General features: G+C 44.7%; 1 protein-coding gene across 4 annotated transcripts in view; it reads left to right on the top strand.

The window, feature by feature from the left end:
- The window catches only part of GPR160 (G protein-coupled receptor 160), a 106,069-nt gene that overhangs the window by 46,732 nt on the left and 35,498 nt on the right, over positions 1-23,839 (top strand). For 3 of the 4 annotated variants that reach the window (XM_077488004.1, XM_077488003.1, XM_077488005.1), the window contains one exon: positions 1,580-4,491. The exons of the other annotated variant lie outside the window; for it this stretch is intronic. In XM_077488004.1, the coding sequence (XP_077344130.1) occupies positions 1,625-2,692 (1,068 nt within the window). In that variant the 5' untranslated portion in view covers positions 1,580-1,624 and the 3' untranslated portion in view covers positions 2,693-4,491. Of the gene's footprint in view, positions 1-1,579; positions 4,492-23,839 lie in introns of those variants that run through there. 4 annotated transcript variants of the gene reach the window in all.

The raw sequence follows: 23,839 nt of genomic DNA, 5'->3' as shown, positions 1-23,839 counted from the left end.
CAAAGCTAGAAAGTTTACTTCCAGGAAGCTATATTATCAGACGTGGAAAGCATACATTTCTTGGTGTAAGTGGGGTTTCACCCATGTTCCTTTTTCAATGGCTCTGGTTTTGATTTTTCTTCAGACTAGTGTTGAAAATAATTTTGGCCTGTCAAGGGCCAGGTGTCAGCCTTGGCTTTTTTTCTTTCAACGCTCCATGGCTTTGCATTCCTTGGGGGGTGTACCTTCATTCAGGGAGTACGACATGTGGTTCCACCGGTGCAATCTTCCTCACGACTGTGGGACTTGAATCTTGTACTTTTGGTTCTACAGAAGCCTTTGTTTGAAAATATTTGAGAAATTTCCCACAGAAGGTGGCTATTACTTCTGCTCACAGGGTCTCATGGTTGGCGGTGCTATCCTGTTGCATGTCCACTAGGTGATTCATAGCGACAAGGTGGTGCTTTGTCCTTGTCCTTTTCTTCCAAAGGTTGTGTCTGATTTACATTTTAAATGAAGACATTGTGTTGCCTTCTGTGTCCCAGGCCGCAACATCTGAGGGAATTTGCCTTGCACAACTGAGTCTTTTCAAAAGTCAGACTCCCTGTTCGTGATCACGGATGGACCAAAGGAGGGGCTATCTGCTTCCTCGGTGACCAGCCGTAAATGGATCAGGCAGACGGTGACTGAGGCCTGTTCTTCTACTAAGGGTCGGGTTCCTCCCTACCCGGTGAAGGCGCACACCAACTTGGGCACTGAGTGCCTCCTGGGCCTTCCGTCAGGTGTCAGTAACTTAAGTTTACAAAGTGAGTGTTTGTTTGTTTGTTTTTTTTGTTTTTTTTTATTGCTGGTCTGGTGGGCTCCAGGTTGTTCTCGCTGAGCTCCGGGTTTTTGTTGGCTGCTCATATTTGGCACTGCTTTGGGACGTCCCTATGGTTCTGAATAAAGAAGGCTATGTCTGTTAATGAACGAATGAGAAAAAAGGGTTTTTGATTTGCCATAAAATCTGTTTCTCTGAGTTAATTGCCAGACACAGCATCCATCCCTCCTATGGAGTTTTAATACTTCTGATACTGCTTGCTACATAACTGAAGGCCTATAAAGCAGAGAAGGGGTGTATATCACCCAGGACTGCCCATGGGCATAGCCACGTCTTTTATTCTGCCTATTGTCTTAATCCTGTAAGGGGCGATCTAACCCTATGGTTCTGAATAAAGAAGGCTGTGTCTGTCAATGAACTCAGAGAAACGAATTTTACGGTAAGTCAAAAATCCTATTTCCTCTTACCTGTTCAAGTATTATAATTTTTTTTTTCTTTGCCTGTGCTTCCTGTCTTAATGATTACCAGGATGGTAAATCACTCCAGGAGAAAGGACATCTTACTGGGGTTCTAATCACTTCTGCTCTATCCCAAAAAATGACTTTCTTGCTACAGAGACATTGGTAGAATAGTCTGGGAAGATCAGTAGTTTAGAATGAGGGAAAAGTAGCTGGTGGTCTGACGGTCATGGATAATGGAATTCCATCACTAGAACCATGGATATGTTCATTATAGCAAAGCCTTTTCTACATGTACCTATAACCTGTTCTATTTTTCCAGAAAGAAGAAACTTGCGAAGAAAGCAGCACGTTCTTCTGTCTCGCCATGCATGACCAGGTACTTTTCAAAAGCATATCGATTGCAGACAACACATCAGGTCTGGATCTAATGAATGGGCATGAAGTGCTTTCAACGGAGCCATGGCAGCTGGAGCCCAGCTGTATACTCATCTTGATCATAGCAGGCAAAACAATTATGAACCTCTTGGTTTTTGGGGCAAGACACCGGAATGTTAGCACCAGCTTCTTGGGCTATTTCTGCATTTCTCTCGCTGCTGTGGACTTTGGTCTCTTATTTGTTATTGCTTTCATCCACTACTTCCAGGACTTCTCAATTTTAGGATTTCGAATCACCAACTACCACATTTGTCTGTTTACGCAGATTATCTCTCGCACATATGGTATATTGCACTTTCCAGTTTTCTTGGTATCTGGACTGGATTACTACCTGACTATTGTGAAGTCTATAAAGATATCACGGATCTGCCCTGGACTACTATATTGTATTTATGTTCTGCTGTTATGGATTACAGCCTTTGCCTATGTTCTTCGCTCTCCCATTGACACTCCATCAGTGGACAGCTATGAGACAACATACCTGTGCACATTCTATATCAGCAGACAAAGTTTCTACTTGTCAGTTGCCCTGGTTCTCACAGTTTTCCTGGTGTTCGCTGAGTGCTGCTGTGAAATTGTGTCCTTCATAAAATCACGGAAGGTTATTTATTATGCCAATAACACCGTAGTATTGTTTTCTTTTCCCTCTGGAGACCAGTGGCCCATTCAAGGACGAAAACCTTTCCTGGCTTCTCTCTTATTCTCATTTTTGGGCACGTGGAGTCCCTTTGTTGTTTTACAGATAATCATATTTATATTGTGTGCGCACATCCCAGCGTACATGGACATGAACATTCCTTGGCTATATTTTGTGAACAGTTTCCTAATAGCAGTGTCTTTAGCACTAAAGTATCCTAATCTACCAGAGACTGAGGATACTTTCTCTACAGACCCATTTGTAAGCTGGAAATATTGTGCCCTGCCTTTCATGGGGGCTGAACAGAAAAAAGAAATTTATTTACTAAATGAGCTGCCATCTGCAGTTATGATTGTTTGAGATTTGTATATGCGGGTTTTATTTCCTCTTCTTCTTTTCTTCTTCTTTTTTTTTTTTTTTTTTTTTTTTAAATATATAAATGTGAAACTACTCAGGTGGCATAAAAATAAAGATGCTTAAAGTAGAATTTCAGAAGTGTATCCTGCTAATAGTTTGCACAGCAGTTCCTGTTTGAAAAAGATGACAAAGTTTGTCTAATGAAATACTGAAATTGATTTATGCAAAAAAAGAATAGTTTCTACTGCCCGCTTAATTTTTTATTTTTTTTAAACACAGGGCAGAAAGTGAAACCTAGTGGGCTAACTTGTATAGGCCTCCATTGTATCCTTCGTCTTGCCCATGCAAATCTAATAAGAATAACACTTCTTCCTAAGCATCTGTTGCTGGTTGTTTATTGCTCTTCTTCCCCTTCTTCTTTTTTTTTGTTTTTGTTTCCTGCCCTCTGTTTTTTCACCTGGTGATCTGGCCAGTAAGACACAACTCTGGATAAATGGGCACAGGAAGGACAGTAGAATTGTCAGTCTGGGGTGGGGGGAGAGTAGTTATGATCAGGGGTCCAGCTCGAAGACCAGTTGATTATAGCAGTAGCGAGATTACCACCAACCAGCAGGATGGGTACACAGGCAGTCACCCTGGCGGATGACGCGGGCTCTCCTGAGGTGCGGCGTCTAAGTACTAACCAGTGTTCACCAGGGCTCCTGATGGTGGCGATAGATTTTGCTGTGCATTGGTACCAGGTCACAGCCCTCCAGCTTGCCCCACCAGGCCAGGGTCCAGTAGTGAATAGGCAGGTAAGGATCAAATAAAAGCATGGTCAGAAACAAGTAGTTGCAGTTTGGGATCAGGCATAAGCATGGTTGATGAACAAGCCAAAGCTCCATAATGAGTGGTAGCAAAATATGACTGGCAGCAAGAAGACTATGGAAAAATACTTGCTGAAGAGAGCACAATCTGGCAAACAGGAAGCGCAGCTACATGGTGTAAATCAGTAAATTCAGGGGAGCAGCAAAGCATTCAAGGTTCAGCAGAAGCCATGGCACAATGCAGGGTTGTTCAATGGATCAGACAAGGCGCTGTCCAGCATCTCTGCTATATCTGGCAATGACTTATCGCAGAGTTACCAGAGGTCCCGGGTTCAAGTCCAGGCCCTGACAGTAGTGTTAAATGTACTAGCAAATGTAATTACATTAACAAATGGAAGCCAAACTCCAGCTCACACTTTATAATCGCTCCCAACTAGAGATGGGAAGTCCTAGGAAACTTTTTTTTTTTTTTTTTTTTTTTTTTTTTTTTTCAATAACTCAACATGTATATGAAATGTTTTTCAAGCTATATAACCTGAAGAGCAGCGCTATTGTAAAGAAGTGAAAAAATTGACATAATATCAAGTTATAATACAAAACATTGTGACACCGTAAAAAATAAACATGATAGCAGTTCAAAATCAATCCAAAAAAAAAAAGAAAGGGGGCAGAAAAAAAAAAAAAAAAGTAAAGTTAAAGTGTCCCCTGAAAGCCAAATTCCACAGAAAGGGAAACTGATGAATTGCATGCAAGGGAGAGCCAACTTCCCCAGATCCTCCTTGTTCAGCGCCTGTCATGTAAAAGGTGGCTGCTTACCAGAATGTATTGGCCTGTTCCCGAGCTGTAGGGAACACCCTTTCCCAAATATATCCACAGTGGCAGGATATAGGCATAATTAAATATAAAAAATCATATTGTGATTCTGTATAAAAGGGCTATTTATTGTGTAAAGTAAATGCACTAACATATCCACATTAAAAATGAGTATGTATGTAATTATCTTTATTTTTTTTTATTTTTTTTCTTGACACTTCTGAGTTTATGTAAAGTCTTAAATTTATTGCAAGTTCTCTCGGCTGAAGACCAGCAGTTCCTGGAATACAATTTAAGTAACACTGTATTCTTAATGCAATTCTTAAACAAGGTAAGGTAAGCTTCCACTTTAGTTTTCTTGTACCTCCTTCAGCTGGATGATTGTTAGGATGCAGTAGATGGTTTCTGTCCTCTTGGGCCTTGACTGACAGGTAAGAGGGTACATTTTGTCTGACAAACTTTAGTTTTTGTTAACCTTAACAATTCCCATTTAATATTCTCCTCCAAGACGGCATACTGTTTACCTATAGCAGTGATGGCGAACCTTGGCACCCCAGATGTTTTGGAACTACATTTCCCATGATGCTCATGCACACTGCAGTGTAGTTGAGCATCATGGGAAATGTAGTTCCAAAACATCTGGGGTGCCAAGGTTCGCCATCACTGACCTACAGTCTACACTGTAAATGGTTTTATTTTTCTTTCTCTTGGGTAAAATAGTGAGACCAACATCTAGAATTTGAAAACCTTTCCACAGTGCAATTTCTGCTGAGAGCAAAGCTGCAATTTGAAAATATTCTTTTCCATGCTACAGGGAAGACAAAACTCATCCTGGCATGCCCTAAAGACATTAAAAAATACTTTCTGTAATGAAGTAGCTTTTTCCCCTCCAGAGTTCCCTTCATTTAGGCTACTTTCACACTGGAGGGGCGAATCTGTTTAAGCTGCACTTTTTGGCTGCTAGCGGGGTACTTTTAACCTCCATTAAGGGGTTTGAAGCACCCCTGTTGCAGCACTTCCAACGTGCTTTTTCTGCAGCCCAGTTCTTATGTTTTAGTGCATAGTTGAGTAACTTGGGCCCCTTTCACACTGCAACTTTGGACATCCAGAGTCTCATGACAAATCGTACCGCATGATTCCCAATGATAACCATTCGTATCTGTGTGACTTCAAGTTGCACCTGTACTACTTTGGTTAGACTTTGATGCAAGTTGAGGTCCGTAGACCTCAAGTTTACCCAGGCATTCCCTAAAATGTTGTCAGTCATGGTAGTGTGAGTCCGACTACTGTCCTCCAGTTCTAAGTAAGCATGATGTGACTTTCATCTGCATTGTTTACTTGGCCAACCACTGCAGCTACAGTCCTCATTGTGGCCCATTTATTTGTGCTCCTTCAAAAGAGCTTGAACAGCACTTCTTGAAACCTCAGTTTGCATTGAAATCTTTGTTTCAAAGAGCTCTTGCTGGTGCAGGAAACCTACTTTGTGTCTTGTTCCTGTGATCTGTTTTGCCATGGTGTATGACCTGTGATGTGAAACTGTCTTCTGCAATCTCACATTAGTAGCAGATTTTGGCTGTCCCCTACCCAGTTTTTACCTCCTACACAGCTGTTTCTGTTTCAGTTAATGACTGTTTCCACCTATGTATGAAATTGTTGATTGTTGGCACCTGCTTGGTATAATTTGTTAATCATACACCTGACCACTTCTACAAAATCCCTGACTTTGCGTTAGACCCCTTTCACACTGGGGTGTTTTTCAGGCGCTTTAGCATTTAAAAAAGCGCCTGTAAAGCGCTTGAAAGAAGCCTCATCTGCAATCCCAATGTGAAAGCCCAAGTGCTTTCACACTGAGATCCCTTTCACGCTGGGGCGTTTTTCAGGTGCTTTAGCTTTAAAAAAAAAGCGCCTGAAAGAATCCTCAACTGCAATCCCAATGTAAAAGCCTGAGTGCTTTCACACTGAAACGCTGCGCTGGCAGGGTGTCAAAAGTCCTGCAAGCAGCTTCTTTGCAGCGCTTTTGGAGCGGTGAATACAACTAAAGCGCCCCTTCCCATTGAAATCAATAGGAAGAGCCTGCAAAATGCCCGAAAAACACCTGAAAAGCATTTTTGGCAGCAGCGCTTTGTGGGTGCTTTTAACCCTTTGGCCACTAGCAGGGGTTAAAAGCACCCAATAGCGCTTGAAAAACGATGGTAAAGCACTGCTAGTTTAAGCGGCGCTTTACGAGTTTTATTTTTTTATTTTTTTTTTTTTTTGGCGCTGACATTGTGAATGGGCTCTTAAAGCACTTGGGCTTTCACATTTGGGATTGCAGATGAGGCTTCTTTCAAGCGCTTTAACGCTAAAAAGCCTGAAAAACGCCCTAGTGTGAAAGGGGTCTTAGTGTACAAAGTGTAAGCATTGATGCTGGTTTGAAGCCAAGGGGTAGTCATGCCAAATATTGATTTGATTTTCTTCTGCATTTTGTAAATTGATAAAAATGAACAAAATATAGATTTTTGAAAGCGTGTTTATTTTACAGCATTTCTTTAGCCCTGCCTAAAAATTTTCCACAGTACTGAGATTTCTGCACTAAGTCAGCTTCTCTTTGGTCTGTGATCAGAAAACAATCTGTCCACGTGTTGCTTTTCCTAAACCTCCATACCTGAACCACTGTTACAGTCCCTTTTATTCACATGATGCTACTATAACTTTGGTTATAATTAAACTACCTCATAAACCTATGGCTGTCTGATGGGCTACTGTGCTACTATGATAAAATTGCCAGCCTCAGAATCATTTAAAAGATAGCTTGTATGTCACTGTGGAAAAGCTCCCTAGACATCTGTGGCAGATTAATCTCCCTGAATGTTACAGAATCATAAACATGAATGAGAGCAACATCTTGTTCCATCAGCTAGCAATGGAGTGATTATGCAAATTAAATAAGATGATTTTGCGCAAAATAAAATCACTGTAAGACACTATGGATAAAAACACTGTGGATAGTCTATTTCCTCCTGGAGTGAAATAACAAGTGCAATTGTGTAAAATTGCATCCGGATAAATATGGAGCAAAGTAATGTGCAATATGACTCAAAACACGTAAAATAAGTAAACCAAAAATGAATATAAAGGTGAATAGTCCTCCAAATAATTAAGTGTGTGTACAATAGGAGTCTAGATAAATCTTCTATTAAATTTCCAAAGTAATATATCCAATATATATGGCGTTGTGCAGGCTTAAATATATATAGCATATTGATAAATCCACTTAAATGCCTCTCGATGTTAGTCTCCCAGAACTCTCACCTTAATTACAGAGGTAAATCGCATTCAAAAAACTGTCGCAGAATCTCCACTATCTTCAGTTGGCCCCTCTTTAGCCTTCTATAAGTGGTAGGTGGACTCAGGCATTTCTCAAATTGAGCTAATCCACTGTACTTTTACTATTGGATTAAACTGACAAAGTACCTCCAGTATGGGCGAGCGTAAACAAAACAAAGAGCCTCCGATAGTGTAGTAGGTTAAAACTCAAAATATCACATCTTTATTAACAACTTCAGCCCCGGACCATTTTGCTGGCTTAAGACCAGACCACTTTTTGCAATTCGGCACTGCGTCGCTTTAACTGACAATTGCGCGGTCATGCGACGTGGCTCCCAAACAAATGTGACGTGTTTTTTTTTTTTTTCTCAAGTAATCTTCCAGGACAGCACACCTGAGAGATGAGGGGCTCCTCCCTACAGGAACCACAATCAATCAATGGCTGTTTTAAGTTCCCACCCTTCCTCTTGATCCTCAGTTTTTGATTTTCTCCCTACACAGCGAAACAGTTTTTTTTTTTTTTTGTTTTTTTGTTTTTTTTTCCCAAATGACCCGAAGCCTGGGACTGGTGGTCGCCCCCTGGGAGCCGGACCACAAGCTTAGGAAGCCTCTGGGTCTGGTAGGATATTCTTGTCCTTCCTGGGGGGGTTCCCCTATCTTTTCCTTAGGGGGGGGCAGCAGAAATTGGAAGAGCCCCCCCTGAGAGCTGAAGGACCCTGAATACAGTGGTGTACCCAGAACTTCAGGAGCCATTATCCTGTCTCCCCTCCTTACCTGTCCATGTGCCTGTTCAGACGGGGTGCTGGCCATCGGTTTTTTCCAGGGGGATCGGTAGGCCCCCGGTAGCTCGCATGGGCTGCCGGAGAGGGCGCGGCAACAAGCACCCGCGTCATTTTCAAACTTTGGGAAAAATGGCGGCAGCGTTCTTACCCAGGAGGGAAGGCAGAGAGTCAGCAGGAGCAGGCGCCCACATCCTCCTTTCACTAGAGCGAGGAGGTACCAGTTCACTATGGTGGATGTCTGCCTTAACCACCTCAGATGGGAATGAGGAACGTAAGGCATTGCGCCCCCCCCCCCCCCCCACGTGTATATACTGACTGGTACAGTGCAGGACACAGCCTAACCTTGCACCTCCCTATGGGGACAGCAGTTGGGGGGGGGGGGGGTGGCACTTTGGCAGCTATCCTCCTTGCGTGTGGACCATAAGGATGAAAAAGCAAGCCCGCTGGCTGTGGCAAAACGGGGGAAGACGACAACGGTGAGTACTTTCCTTTGCCTTGGGAATTTAGTTGCAAAATCCCCAATTCCAGCTAGAGGGTTTCTGGACATTTGAGATAATCTCCCCTGGGGTCTGGATTCAAATAGCCCTGAAGCTTCTGCTAAAAACACCAGCCGCAGCTCCCTCTTGCATCAGAGGCGCTGTATGGTGGACAGGTGGTGCAGAGGAACGAGTGTGCCTAAACCACCTCAGATGGGAAAGAGGTAGGTAGGCCATTGCTCCCCTTCCCCGTGTATATACTGACTGGTGCAGTGCAGAACCTGGGGTCAGGATACAAATAGCCCAGACGCCACTGCTAAAACCACCAGCCACAGCTCCCTCTTACAGCAGAGACACTGTGGTTATCACAGCAGTAGGTTGCCAGCCTCTCCCTACATGCCCAGTTGTGGTACATTAGTAGGGATGAATATAGTGTACAGAGGGGACCTGGTAGATGCAAAGTTACTTATAGGCCAGGTATACCACTAAACAAGTTATTAATTGGGCAGTGGTTGGTGGATTCAGAAGCTCCCCTGGTCAGCAGGTGCACTAGGTTACCGGCCCTATTAGCCCAGCTACTAGGAATCTGAAGTTGCTTCAAGATGCTTAAAAGCTGATCTAACATTCAAGGATGGGCAGGGACCAAGCTTCTGTGTGGCACAGTAGGGGTTCCCTTGTGACAGAGCCTCCTTTTGGGGGTTGCTTGCTATAGGTAACTTTCATAAGCTCCAACCTCCCACTCCACCTTTACACTGTGGTTATATTATAGTGTAGGAGGTAAGAAGAAACTTTTTTTATTGGTTTGGGCTACAATCCACTCAGTGGCAGATCTAAAGGCGATTCACCATAGATCACTTCCTACATCCTTTTAATTGAGGATTTTCTGTGCAAACCTACGCAAGAGCTACATAATTGCTTGTTTGAAGCCTGCAAATAGCTATTTACCCCCCAGGCTAAATTGGTAACCACCTCTTCTAGAGGCTGTCTTAAATTGGTCTCTAGGGCTGGGCTCATTGAGACTTTAGTTGCTAATCAGCACCACCTGGTTATGAGCTGGCTAGCGTTTGCTCAGTCTATGGAGGTAAGGTAGGACAACAACTACTAATAGTAGGGTGTCCAACCATTTTAGGATTTGTTCCTTCACTGGTGGTGAGGTTTAGTATCTACAGCCCAGGCTATGCCTATGAAATAAATTGCCTGTTGGTTATTTCATAAAGGGATAGACCATGACTCCTCATTGGCTGCACACCAGTAGACCTCAGTAGTGAAGGTTTGTCCATGCTGGGATGTTTTTGTGGCACAGCAGAAATGCACATTGAGATTTGTGACATCTCTGCTCATAAGGGCTATATTGCTGTACATCAGAAATGTACTGCACTGACGCTTGTTTGCTGTCCTTTATAGCCTAAAGGCACTGCTTTGTTTGGCTACAGATCAGAAAAATACAACAGTGAAGGTTGTCTGTATTTTCTGGTTTTGTGCTGCACAGCAGAAATCAACATCATTGATTCTGGTCATAATGGTTATATTGCTGCACATCAGACATACACAAGATTGAGGTTTGTCTGTGGGGCTTTGTGTCCTGTATTACTGCCTTGTTGGTTACTTATCAGAAAGGCAGCAGTGAAGTTTGATGGTCCTGATTTGTTGGGCTGCATAACAGAAATACAAATTGAACCTGGGCTAGGAGTAGTACATATACTGCCTTTGGTAATAGGTGCAGCACCGCAAAGTGGCGTTGTGCTGATTCAGACAGTGCTATTAACGGCAATGGCTGCTGAGTTTAAGCATGCGATTTGACATGTTGAGTCACAAGGCCAAATCGTCTTTCCTTCTTTTTTTTTTTTTTTTTTTTTTTTTTTTTGTGTCTTGCATATACTGCCTTATTGGCTGCATATCAGAAAGGACACAGCAGTGAAGGTTGCTTGTCGGGCTTTTTTTTGAGGATGGTGGTATCTCTGCTCAGTATTGGTATATTGCTACACATCAGACATGCACAAAGATTGAATGTTTGTGTCCTGTATGTCTTATATTTACTGCCTTATCGTTTGTATACCAGGCACAGCAGTGAGCAGTCTTTTTCATTGATCTACCTTTCTGCATCTTAGGCAGGGCTCGAGTCCTGCGGGAACGCATGGGAACGGCGTTCCTGTACTATTTCCACAACAGGAACGCCGTTCCCATTAGCCGCCTGAGCCTATTCAGCGTACTCCGTGCTCCGCGGCCGCCTGAGTGACTGGTTGCTAGGCTAGGGCCACTCCGCGTCTAGCAACCGGTCGCATGACGTCGGCCGTACACGTGGGCACGCACTGGCAGGAGTCAGTGGGCAGCGCTGCGCACATATGGCCTCCAGAGCAGCCAGCGACAGACACACGCCGCTTGGATCTGGACTGTCCCCTCCCTCCCCTCTACCCAGTGCCAGACAGTACTGGCTTCCTGGGGCCACAGCCACTGCACTGCTGCCAGGTTAGTCACGTTAGTGTGTTGTTAAGTTGCATTCTGCAATACTTACCCTGCCAATACTTACTCTGCATTTATGGGATCCATGTTGTTTGGGATCCACACATCGCAGCGCAGATAATAAATCTCGGAAAGTTGATCATCTTAAATGGCAAGGGCAACGTTATTCCAGTTTGTGGGATATTTTCTAATGGGCTATGTAACAGAATTTGGAACAGGGTGTATTTGTGTTTAGAAATTCCCTGCGAGGGAAAGATCATCACCCATTGTGTTGATTGATTTTATTTCGTTTTTTCAAACTGGCACCTTTACAATAAATGTTGTACTGTATTTTCTGTGAAATATATATGCATATGAGCGTACCCCTTTTTTTTTTTATTTTTTTTATTTTTTTTTTTGTGGGGGAGTGGATCTTGGGTGGGAGTTCCCACACTTTTTTTTTTCACCAGGACTCGACCCCTGATCTTAGGGATACACAGCAGGGGGTTGTTGGCTACACTCCACTCCACTCCTCCAGGGAGTCACAGCATTGGGGACCCCTCACTTGTTCGACCTGAAAATTGCTATTTTTTTTTTCCCCTGCAACCTGTGTAATCTTGAAGTCTGTGAATCCAGGAATAGGGGACTGCTGGAGTCCCACACTCTATCTATCTATTTTATTATACAGTGTTTTTATTTTTATTTTTTTTCAGTTATGACCTAGTTAGCTGCACTTCAGAAATACGCAGCATTTAGGGTTTGCTTGTGTCTTAATGTGTTTACATCTTGGCAGAAAATCAGACTCTGAGGACTGTTTGTCTACATTGAGGTTCAGATTTGGGTCTCTTCCCATATTTGATATATCGGTTTAGCTAGTCACACTCAGGTACACAACATTGTTGTCTATGCTTGTGTCCTTTCTGTCTAAATCTATTGGGCCGTGCCCACAATCTATGATCTTTTTATTTGTGATATTAATACATGTATCACCTTTTTGTATTTCAGCCTTCTTTTCCATGGAGGGACCAGGAGTTCTGGCTGCAGATGCCACATGTCAGAAAACCTCGACCCCTTACATTCAGGGATGCCAGAGCCATTTCCTAGGATTGAAGCCCTGTAGGGTTATGAGACACTGGAGGAAGGGGATAATGAATTGCCCTGTTTAGTAAGAATTTGGAGAGTTCTGTTCAGAGGAGTATTGGGGCCTGAGGATGAAGTATAAAGATGTATACACGATCGAATGGGTTTGGGCTCGGTGCATGGCCTTCATTTCACCCTTTTTAGCAAAACCAGACGTAGCAATATGGGTAGTCTACTCCTGCTAGGGACTTTAATCTCCTGAAGTAGGCTCTCGGGCGGAAGTAAAGCCATAGATTGGGCATGCCTTAAACCCAGGGATCAAGCTTCTGTTAATCTATTACCCTTAAGTAGGCTTCTCTTTAATCTTTGCTGACATAAAGATAAAAAGGAACAGAAAAGGTTGTCTGTCAGGTTTTTTTTTTTTTTTTTTTGCAGTTTTATTTCCCTGAACAGGGTAGTGTTAAGACAAGCCCTCTTATTGATTGATGTAGTGTCCTTGTCTTACAACACAGGTCTCTGATTTGTCTTTTTAGTGGTTCCAAGTAGCACCTACAGGCACAATAGGCCATGGTTGTTAGATGTGTGAGACAGGCAACATTGCTAACCTACAAGTTGAACATGTTTTCTGATTTAAGAGCCCATTCCACCTAGATACTGCATCCGAAGCGGAAAAGGCAGGGACATCTGTGGAGCGGACCTGCAGTTAACCTGCATAATCAGCTAAAATACCTTCATCAAGCATATGGAGTGGAGGTAAAGCTCACTGCAGAACCAAGGTTCGCCAATAGGGTCTTGCAGTGGCCCCACCCTAAGGTAGGCCTAAGGTACTTGTTTATCCTCTCAGGTGTGCCGTCCTGGAAGATGACTTGAGAAAGGTACCAGTTACTTACCAGTAGCTGTCTTTCTGGGAAATCTTCCAGGACGGCAGGCCTACTTCTCTCCCGTTGGAGGAGGAAAAATTGTAGAACACTAGGTGGTGAGTGCTAGTGATGGCCGAACGGTTCACCCGGCGGTCGTTTCGCGGCGAATTTCGGCTGTTCGCGGTCTGCTCATTCAGCGGACTATTGGCGCCGTTCGCCCATACTGTGTAAAAGAACTTTGACCTATGATGACACATCCATCATGGGGTACAGGACAGCCAATTGAGACATTGCAGCATATGGACACTTGGACATTCCCCCTAACTTATAAATACACCCGATCCGGCGGCCATTTTACATTCTTTTTTTCTGTCACTATAGGGAGAGGTTGCTGTGTGGAGCAGGGAGAGATTCCAGTGACCCAAATCGCTAGCTATTTGGTACCTGTGGCAGCAGGCAGGTAAAATCACCTGGTTGTATCCAGGATGGTAAATATGTGTGTCCTAGATTCAGGCTTTATGCAGACTTTTACAATTAGAGGGGAAGAGTTAATGAGCCCAGCTGAAGTAAGTGGGCTCATTAAGGCCTCTACAAAAAACCCCAGCATGCATAGGGAGATGCTCCATCCTGGAACCAGTTTTGTGTTGTATAGACTGGGGAGTGTGTCACCTGTACTGTGCGGTGAGTTAACGCCTGTGTGGCAAAACCTTTACAACAAAGGCAGGGACTGGTACAGCACAAGGCTGCACCCAGTTGTTAGACAGGGAGTCTACGTGTGTAGTTGGAGGTCAAGCTGACCAGGATTTATTTTCTTGTTTTATTTTGTTTGGCTGTTATATGTATCACTGCATGTAGCCTAAATAAACCGGATATTTTGTTTTTTTGCACCTACACCGCTGTCTGCTGTGCCTGACTTTGTGTTGTGAACCCATCCAGGGGGTTACACACACCCGCTACCGAGCTAACCCCCTCACATACCCAAAAGTTCTTTTCAGGACTGGTATAGGTGTTAGGTGTAGTTCAGGATATAGGTTTGCTGTGCTAGTGATTGTTGCAGCAGCCTGAGTGTCTTTTGTCAGTTTAGAGAAAGGGACAGGACGGTGTGTGCTGCAGGGAGAGTCAGTTTAGTCATTAGTTGTTACTATCAGGTCCACAAAAGTGCTATTCCAGTAGCCACTGTTTTGTCAGTTTATATAGGGACAGGCAGGAAGCTGTGTGTGAGGCAGTGAGGGTCAGTTTAATCAGTAGCTATTACTATATTAGGTCCACAAAGGTTCTTTTCAGGACTGGTATCAGTGGTATGGTAATAGGCTTGTACACCTATAATATTCTTTCTTCCAAATATAGAAAGAATATTATACTTGACTGCTGCAGTCTGCTAATCAGTCACATGCAACCTAATTGTTCCACAAAGGTCCTTATAAGGACTGGTAATAACCTGGTGTAGGGTGCTATAGTACATAGGGTTGAGTGAGGTACAGTCTGCTATTCTATAAGGACTGGTATAGGTCCACAATACATGGGGTTGAGGTGCACTACTGCTGACCGCTGCCCTATACTGCAGCAGTCCTTCATCGGTATAGGGACTGAGAGTTTTGTCACAGGGTCATTTAAAAAAATGACAGGCAGGGGAAGAGGCAGGCCCTTCCGCAGGGGTGGTAGGGGTAGGGCAGGAGCAACAGGCTTGAGCCAAAGTGGGAAGTTGCAGAAGGTGTGTTCAATTACTTTAAAGGACGCACCAGACTTGGTTGAGTGGCTCGCTCAGCCTTACTCTTCTGCACCCTCCTCCATCCTCTCGATCTGCACCCTCTTCTTCACTCTCTGCTATGTGCACCCCCAAAGACACTACCACCAACACCACCACCACCACATACCTTCTGCTTGAGTCACAGGAATTATTTTCCGATCCATATCAAGAAGACATTTCTGATGCGCAGCCACTCTTGGTATTGGATCAGGAAGAGGAGGTAGCAACAACCGCTACTCAGCAGTGTGACGACAGTACCCAGATCAGCCCAAGGAGGAGGTTAGTCCCCGGTGTTGCTGCCTACTCAGATCTCTACTTGGGGAAGGTGACATTGATGATGACGTGTCTAGTGATGTCACGTGGGTGCCCACAAGAGAGGAGGAGGAGGGGAGTTCAGAGGGAGATATGGACCAGCAGATAGGGAGGAGCAGCAGGAATAACTTACATTGCACAGGAGGGACAAAGCAGACTGCAAATCAGGAGCGAGTCATCGACCATGTACGGCCACATCTGGCGCTCCCAGGACACCGGCACATGGCTCCGCAGTGTGGGCTTTTTTTTAATGTGTCTGCTGCTGACAATAGCGTTGCCATCTGCAATCTTTGCAGTCAACGCATTAGTCGCGGTAAGCCCAACACTCACCTAGGGACGACCGCCTTAAGAAGGCACATGAGCAGCCATCACTGAGCCGAGTGGGAGCAACGGAACACACAAAGCCACACTCCAGGCTCTCACCATCCAGCCTCGTCTTCTACTTCTCCTTCTCCTCTCTCCTCACAATTGTCCTCCACTCCACCTTCCATCACGCCAAGCTCACGTTTTTCTGCAAAAAGGCAGGCTTCCGTGGGCCTAATGTTCGAGCGTAAAAAAATTATGGGCAAGAGGGTTATCCGGCATCAACAGTTGACGGCTGGCTTGTCAGAACTCATAGCCCGCCAACTACTGCCATATAAACTGGTGGACTCTGAGGCCTTTCGCAAATTTGTGACCATTGGAACACCACAATGGAAGGTCCCAGGAAGGAAGTATTTCGCATTCCAGAGCTATATGGCCATGTTCAGCGGCAAGTGAATGTATCTCTGGCACACAGTGTCGGTGCCAAGATACATCTGACCACAGACACGTGGTCTAGCAAACACGGGCAGGGAAGGTATATCACTTTTACTGCCCACTGGGTGAACCTTCTGACGGCCGTCAAGCATGTAACCCGTGGCACCCATGTAGATTTGGTTTTACCGCCACGGATTGCATGCAGGCCTGACTCTTCTTCTTCTCCTCCTACTCCATCTTCCTCCCCTCTCCTCCTCGGCTGACTCCTCCTTTTCCGCTGCTAGCGTCTCTTCCGCTGCGCCGCCCAAGCTCCCCAGAACCTATTCGACATGCCAGGTGAGACGTTGCCATGCCGTGCTGCGTCTGTTGTGCCTGGAAGCCAAGAGCCACACTGGCCCGGCACTCCTTTCAGCTTTGCGTTCACAGGCAGATCAGTGGCTAACACCGCTCAATTTGACAGTTGGTAAAGTGGTGTGTGACAACGGTGCCAATCTGCTTAGCGCATTGAAACAGGGCAAAATCACGCACGTGCCATGCATGGCACACGTCTTAAACTTGGTCGTGCAGCGATTCCTTGTCAAATACCCTGGGGTCCAGGACATCTTGCGGCAGGCAAGGAAAATCTCGGCCCATTTCAGAAGATCTTACACGGCCATGGCTCGCCTTGCTGACATTCAATGGCGACACAATCTGCCGGTCAGACGTCTTATTTGCGATTGCCCGACGCAATGGAACTCAACCTTCTATATGCTTGATAGACTGCTCCAGCAGAAACGTGCAGTTAACGTCTACCTGTATGAACTCTGCGGCAGAACAGGTTCTGGGGAGCTGGGTTTTTATTTCACCGCGCCAGTGGCTGCTCCATGCACGACGCATGCAGTCTTCTGCGGCCATTTGAGGAGATCACCAAACTGATCAGTCGCAGCCATGGCGCCATCAGTGACATGGTACCTTATGCCTTCTTTATGGAGCGTGCATTGCGTCGTGTCATTGATCAAGCTGTGGAGGAGCAGGAGCGGGAAGATGAGGAAGTCACAATGCTGGATGAATTCCATGGGGGGGCTACTCCATCTGAGACAAGTCAACAGGAGTCTGAAGAGGAGTCTGAGGAGGATGGTGCCGGGGTGGATGAGGAGGAGCAAGAAGAGCATGCTTTAAACCTTTCTGGGATCCCTGTTGTGCGTGGATGGGGAGAGGAGAATGAAGAGGACGACATTATCCTGGATGATGAGCAGGAGCCAGGCCACCACACCGCTTCCAGTTTAGTGCAAATGGGGGGCCTTCATGCTCCAGTGTTTTAATAGGGACCCCCGTATAAAAAGCATAAGGGTCAAGGACCAGTACTGGGTGGCAACGTACTTAGACCCCCGGGAAAAAACACAAAATGGCGGAAATGTTACCGCCGTCACAGAGGGCTGGCAGAATGGAGCACTTCCAGGCCTTGCTTCGAGAAATGCTGCATTCTGCCTTTGCGTGCGCTGGCAGAGGAGCAATTCCCACTCCCAGAGAAGGAGTTGCGGGTACCAATCCAACAGCGCCTGCAAGAAGAGGCCGGTTTGAACATGTGTTGGTGACTTCGGATATGAGGTCATTCTTTCAGCCGACCCATCGACAGGTGTCATCCGGATCCAGCATCAGGGACCGCCTAGACCGTCAGGTGTCCGACTACATCGGGTTAACGGCCGATGTGGACGCTCTGAGGAGTGATGAACCCCTGGACTACTGGGTGGGCAGGCTTGACCTCTGGCCAGAGCTTGCCCAATTTGCAATCGAACTGTTGGGTTGCCCCTCGTCCAGTGTCCTGTCCGAAAGGACGTTCAGCGCAGCAGGGGGGATAGTGACCGATCAGCGTACTCGCCTAGCTCACGACAGTGTTAACTACCTCACATTTCTAGAAATGAATGAGGCATGGATCTCGGAGGAATTCAACACATGTGACCAGTAGACCATGTATATGTCTATAAACAATTTTTTTAATCGAGCACACAGACCTACTTTCTTCATTTGGCTCACTTCCTTGTCCAAAAAAAGCACACCGTACTATATGCCCATACCCTCCTCTTTGAAGAGGTTGAGCGGTGTCATATTTCTACTGGGGCTGCTTATTATGAGGGGCTCCCACCATCCCTGTGCTGTGCTGACTTCCTCTTTGGGCTGTACCTCTGCTGTGCATATTTTGAGGTGTTCCCACCATCCCTGTGCTATGCTTATTATGAGGGGCTCCCACCATCCCTGTGCTGTGCTGACTTCCTCCTGGGGCTGCTTACGGTGCAGGTGTCAGTGCTGTATATCACGGTGCTGCTGTCAGTACTCTCTTTCACGGTGCTGCTGTCAGTGCTGTATATCACGGTGCTGGTGTTAGTCCTTTTATGTCACGCTGCTGATGTCAGTGCTCTCTATCATGGTGCTGTTGTCAGAGGACTCTATCACGGTGCAGGTGTCATTGCTGTATGTCACGCTGCTGATGTCGGTGCTCTCTATCATGGTGCTGCTTTCACTGCTGTATATCATGGTGCTGGTGTTAGTGCTTTATGTCACACTGCTGATGTCAGTGCTCTCTATTACGGTGTTGGTGTCAGATGACTCTATCATGGTGCAGGTGTCATTGCTGTATGTCACGCTGCTGGTGGTCATCTCCTGCACCCTCTTCTTTGCCTACCCTGACCTTCCCTCTCCTCCATTGCCTTCATGCGCTCCACAGTCCTGAATTGTCACAACAATTTCTCATATAAAAAAAAGAATGCTTGTAGTTGTCGATCCCAGATTCACCTCATACATGTGTTATGTCATTGGCCATGGGGTGGGACTATGTTTGCACAGCTATTATTTTGTGGCTGCAAATTTGACCTGTAGGTTTGCGAAGTTCGCCTCCCATTGAAGTCAATGGGGCCCGCCGCGAACGTTACGGTTCGCGAACTATCGGCCGCGTTCGCGAAACGTCCCGTCGGAAGTTCGTCCATCACTAGTGAGTGCCTATGAGGAATGATTTCCCTTGTGAACCGGGTTCAGGAGTTACTTCTCTACAAACTGAGGATCAAGGGGAAGGGTGGGGACTTAAAACAGCTGTCGATTTGCTTGTGTTTCCTGTAGGGAGGAGCCTCTCATCTCACCGGTAGCTGTCTTTCTGGGAAATCTTCCAAGACGGCACACCTGAAAGTAACTGGTACCTTTTCCCACAAATAGAGCTTTCTTTTGGTGGTATTTGATCAACCCTGCGGTTTTTATTTTTTGCGCTATAAACAAAAATAGAGTGACAATTTTGAAAAAAACACATTATTCTTTTACTTTTTGTTATAATAAATATCCCCCAAAAATATCAACTTTTTTTCCCTCCGTTTAGGCTGATGCGTATTCTTTTACATATTTTTGGTAAAAATCGCAATAAGCGATTGGTTTGCGCAAAACTTATAGCGTTTACAAAATAGTGGATCATTTTTTTTTATTTTATTTTTTTTAATTTTTTTATGCCATTTTTATTAATAATTTTTTTTTTTTTTTTTTTATTGTGACTGTGACATTATGGCGGACACATCGGAAATTTTTTGACTGCTATACATATGCAGTGATTCCTGTGTAAATAACACTGGCAGTGAAGGGGTTAACCAGTGGGTGGCAGTGTAGGGGTTAAGTGTTCCTAGGGGCGTGTTACTAACTGTTGGGGGCTGGGCTTTCTTTTAGTAAACACCGATCTCTGCTCCAGTCACATGGAGCAGAGATCAGTGTCACTTGTTACTAGGCAGAACTGGGAGATGCTGTTTACAGCGGCATCTCCTAGTTCAGCCGCCCCATGACTATCGCAGGTGTGCCCGCAGCGATCGCATCCGCGGAACCCGCGACCGAACTCACGGGGGTCCCGACCGGCACACGAGCACGCCACCGGCGGCACGCTCACTCGCTATGGCAGGGCGGCAAATTTAAAGGGACGTACAGGTGCCATTCTGCCGACGTACATCGGCATGCACCGATCGGGAAGTGGTTAAATACCCAGGTGGCCTCTTGCATTAAAACATGCAATAGTAAGAGAACAAAACCGGCGTTGTTCAGTGTCACTTGCGGTGTGCATCTGTGCCAGCCAATCCCTACGCGTTACATCAACTTTTGTGATTTCATCTGGGGAACCAGATTGGTTGAATAGATGAGATTTATATATTCTAAAACCGTAAGTAGTCGTGCAGCCATTTTCTTGAAGACCACTGATGGTAAACATCGCGGACGTTTTTTGTTGGCGCCTAATGATCCATGCAGCGGCCATTTTATTGGGGTTTGGTGTCTGCAATATATGTAGTCACACCGCGGCCAAATCTACATAGTGAAAGGGGTCTATATTAACTAAAACGGACTTTGTTTTATATGAATATATCTCATATAAAGGACTGTGAAAGTGTAGAGTTAATAAATGTCAGACTATTAGATATTATAAAAGGAAAAGATCTGAAGAGCTAAAAATGAGGCCAATTAGTAATATGCCAATTCAGTCGCACAGCGAAAATTAAGCAACAAGTGTCCATGATAAAATATTGCACATTTAGTATTACTTTCCTCCATATTTATCCGGATGTAATTTTACACAATTGCACTTGTTATTTCACTACAGGAGGAGATAGACTTGTTTTTATCCATAGTGTCTTACAGTGATTTTATTTAGGTTGCGCAAGATCACCTTATTTATTTGCATATTTTGGTGTGTTGTGATGCACTTTAGGTTTTGCTGCAATTTATTTTTTATCACTTCACATCTGTCACTAGCCTTTTTCACTAGTTACTCCTAGTAGCGCGAGGGACACTTTTACGTTTAAATTGAGTGATTAGATAGGGGCAATCAGCCTAGTGCTGCTAATATTAACACATGCCTCATCAACCAATACTGTGACTATTATGTTATGTCATCAACCCAAACTCAAAACTTATTAACATAGGCCCTTATATTGCTGCTATGCAAACTAATTCATCAACCTTATGCTGGTTTGCTACATTGCTGCTATACCAATTATCCCATCCACCTTGTGCTATTACATTGCTGTTATACGAACTACCTATTTTCAGTTATGCTGATACTACTATCTTGCTAGGTAACAAAAACAAATTGTGAATGAATTGGGGGGTTGTAATTGGGCTTTTAGGATTTGGTAATGTCTGCTATGTTATGTATTTAGTGTGTTTCCTGGCTAAATGCATGGACACTGCATTTTGAGGTGCTGACGTATATCTTGTATACGTCTGTCTATTGTAGTCCATGGTAAGGCTTTAAATGCCCATTCTGGTAGTAGTGCGCTACAAATTCCTTGGCAGTTAAAATAGTTTGTATTTAAAGTGGAATTCCAACTTACCCATAACCAACCTCCAAACCTGTCCCTTCCTAACCTGTGTAAGAAAGATCTACACCGATCAGCCATAAGCTTATGACCACTGAAGTTGATGTGTTGAAAGCAGAAAAAATGGGCAAGTATAAGGCTTTGAGTGACTTTGTAATGGCTAGATGACTTGGTACCTGCAACTGGCATGTGAGCATCAAATTGGACTGGAGTGATGAAAAGATGTCTTGGTCTTATTATATTCATAAATGCCTTGTGGAACACAACAGTGAGTTTACAGTGTTGAATTCCAAATTCTCTAGATCTCAATCCAATCGAGCATCTGTGGATGTGCTGGAAACACAAGTCTGAACATGCCGGCCTCACCTCACAGCACTTAAAGAATCTGCTACTGATGGCTTGGTGCCAGATACTACAGCAAATGTCTAGTCGAGTGTGTTTCGGGGTTATCGTACCTCCCAACTTTTGACCTTCAGAATAAGGGACACTCAAAAATAATGAAAATTTTCTATTACAAGTGGTTTTGCATGAACTATGGTAGTGTGTGTTACACAAAGTGCAGAATGATTCAGGCGTCCATTACGCACAGAGGGGAGGGCTCGGGAATGCTCTATGTACAGAGTGCAGGGTTCAGGACTACACTATGCACATAATGCAGAGATCATGAGTTGTGTGCTAGGTACACAATGCCGAAATTAGGAGTGTACCATGTACATCGTGGAGGGATTCAAGAGCCCTTGTTACTAAAGTGTGGTAAACAATATCCTGTCATTTTTCAATACATTTTTCTTGTATTGTGACACCATCAACATTTATGTTTGATGGACAGAACACTCAGACATCCTAGATTATTTTCTCACTGCCAGAGTCTCTGTAAGTACCATATGACTTGTGATAAAAAATTCTCTGTGGGGCATACAGAAGACAGACTGTATTCCTTTCTGCCAGCACAAGTCTTGCTGGTGTCAGTATACAAGCCTGAAGGGATTGGATGAACGATTTTGTTCTCTGGAGCTCCATGCTGGTAGCAGTGCAGGGTAACAAACTGTCAGTGCTGGGGCTGAGGAATCTGCCTGCTTCTTGCAGTGTGTCCCCATAGCAGGCGGTGTTGTGTTCTCTCTCCCCCCCCCCCCTCCCCTTTTCAATGCAGCTGCCGCCATCTTCTCTTCTTAGAAGTCAAAGAAGGCAGGATGGGGACGGGCGTGGGTACAGTGTTTCCCATTGGCTGAGGAGGCAGCAGAAGAGATTGTATATCAATCCGCCTCTGAAATCTTCTTCTTGCCGGGTCTAAGTAAAGATCATCTGCTTATGTTGGCAGGCTGCTGTATCCCTCCACAAGAAAAAAAAAAAATAGTCCCCAGTTTCTAGGCAGCAATGACATAAAAAACAAAAACAAAACACAGTAACCTCTGCAAATACTAAATTTTGGGGGTGCTTAAACAATTTTTGAGGGACCTTGAAGTACAAATGCCTCTCTCCCTATGCAGTGGTTGCTTGACAGAGGGGGCAGGGCTGGGCAGCAGTCCCGCCCACATTCAATATCACAGCTCAGATCTGACAGCTGCAGTCTCTCATGGGGGCTGCACAGTGCACACCCAGCCATCTTGCTAACCAATCCCTGTCTGTTCTGAATGTGCACACTGCTACAGGTCCTACTAGTTGCAAACTTGTAAATGCATAAAGTCCCACGCAATCTGGGACTGTTGGGGGGTATGGGTTATGGTGAAAGGTTATGGCTAATCTGTGTGTGTGTGTGTGTGTGTGTGTGTGTGTGTGTGTGTGTATGTATGTATGTATGTGTATATGTATATATATGATTGTGCTAAATACTCAAAAAAATAATAATGTCCATAGGTGAGTCTGTATACATTGAATCTCCATAGGTGATTCCATATGAAATGTGATAATGGATCAAAGTCTCCTTAGTGACATTATCTATCACCTAAAACGCAGTGTCTCCACCAACTACTGTAGAAACTGCTTACCAGCTCCTGTGGACACCTTGTTACGGGGGGGGGGGGTCGGTCTACGCCTGTAGCTTAAAACCCAGCCTGGGCCTTTCTCCATATCTCTGGGCTCTGCCACAATTCAGATGTCACTCTGTGAATTGGATAGGAAGTTGTTACCCAGAAGAAACAAAAGGCTTTCTTCGGCACACAAGAAAGATGGTAAGGTCAGAGTGATGCGCTGACGTCACCATCTCCCTCATGTCCTGAAGGATGAATTTGTTTGGTTGTGCGACACTCCAAACGTAAGCCGTTTTACTACTTAGTGGTGTAAGCGTAATATTTTTTTTTTATTACCCAATAAACCAAGGAATTTACACTATATGGAGCCTTTTGTTTCTTCTGGGTAACAATTTCCTATCCAATTCACTGAGTGACATCGGAATTGTGGAGGAGCCCTGAGATGTGCAGAAAGATGATGATCTATTACATTTCGTGATTCACTGATGGAGCTTTGATGTATTATTACAATA

The sequence above is a fragment of the Lithobates pipiens genome, unplaced genomic scaffold (assembly GCF_037356315.1).
Source record: "Lithobates pipiens isolate NorthernLeopardFrog02 unplaced genomic scaffold, aLitPip1_a1.2 Scaffold_18, whole genome shotgun sequence".
In the NCBI taxonomy this organism is placed as follows: domain Eukaryota; kingdom Metazoa; phylum Chordata; class Amphibia; order Anura; family Ranidae; genus Lithobates; species Lithobates pipiens.
The sequence above is the reverse complement of the archived record's forward strand: the minus strand, read 5'-3'. Positions and strand labels throughout refer to the sequence as shown.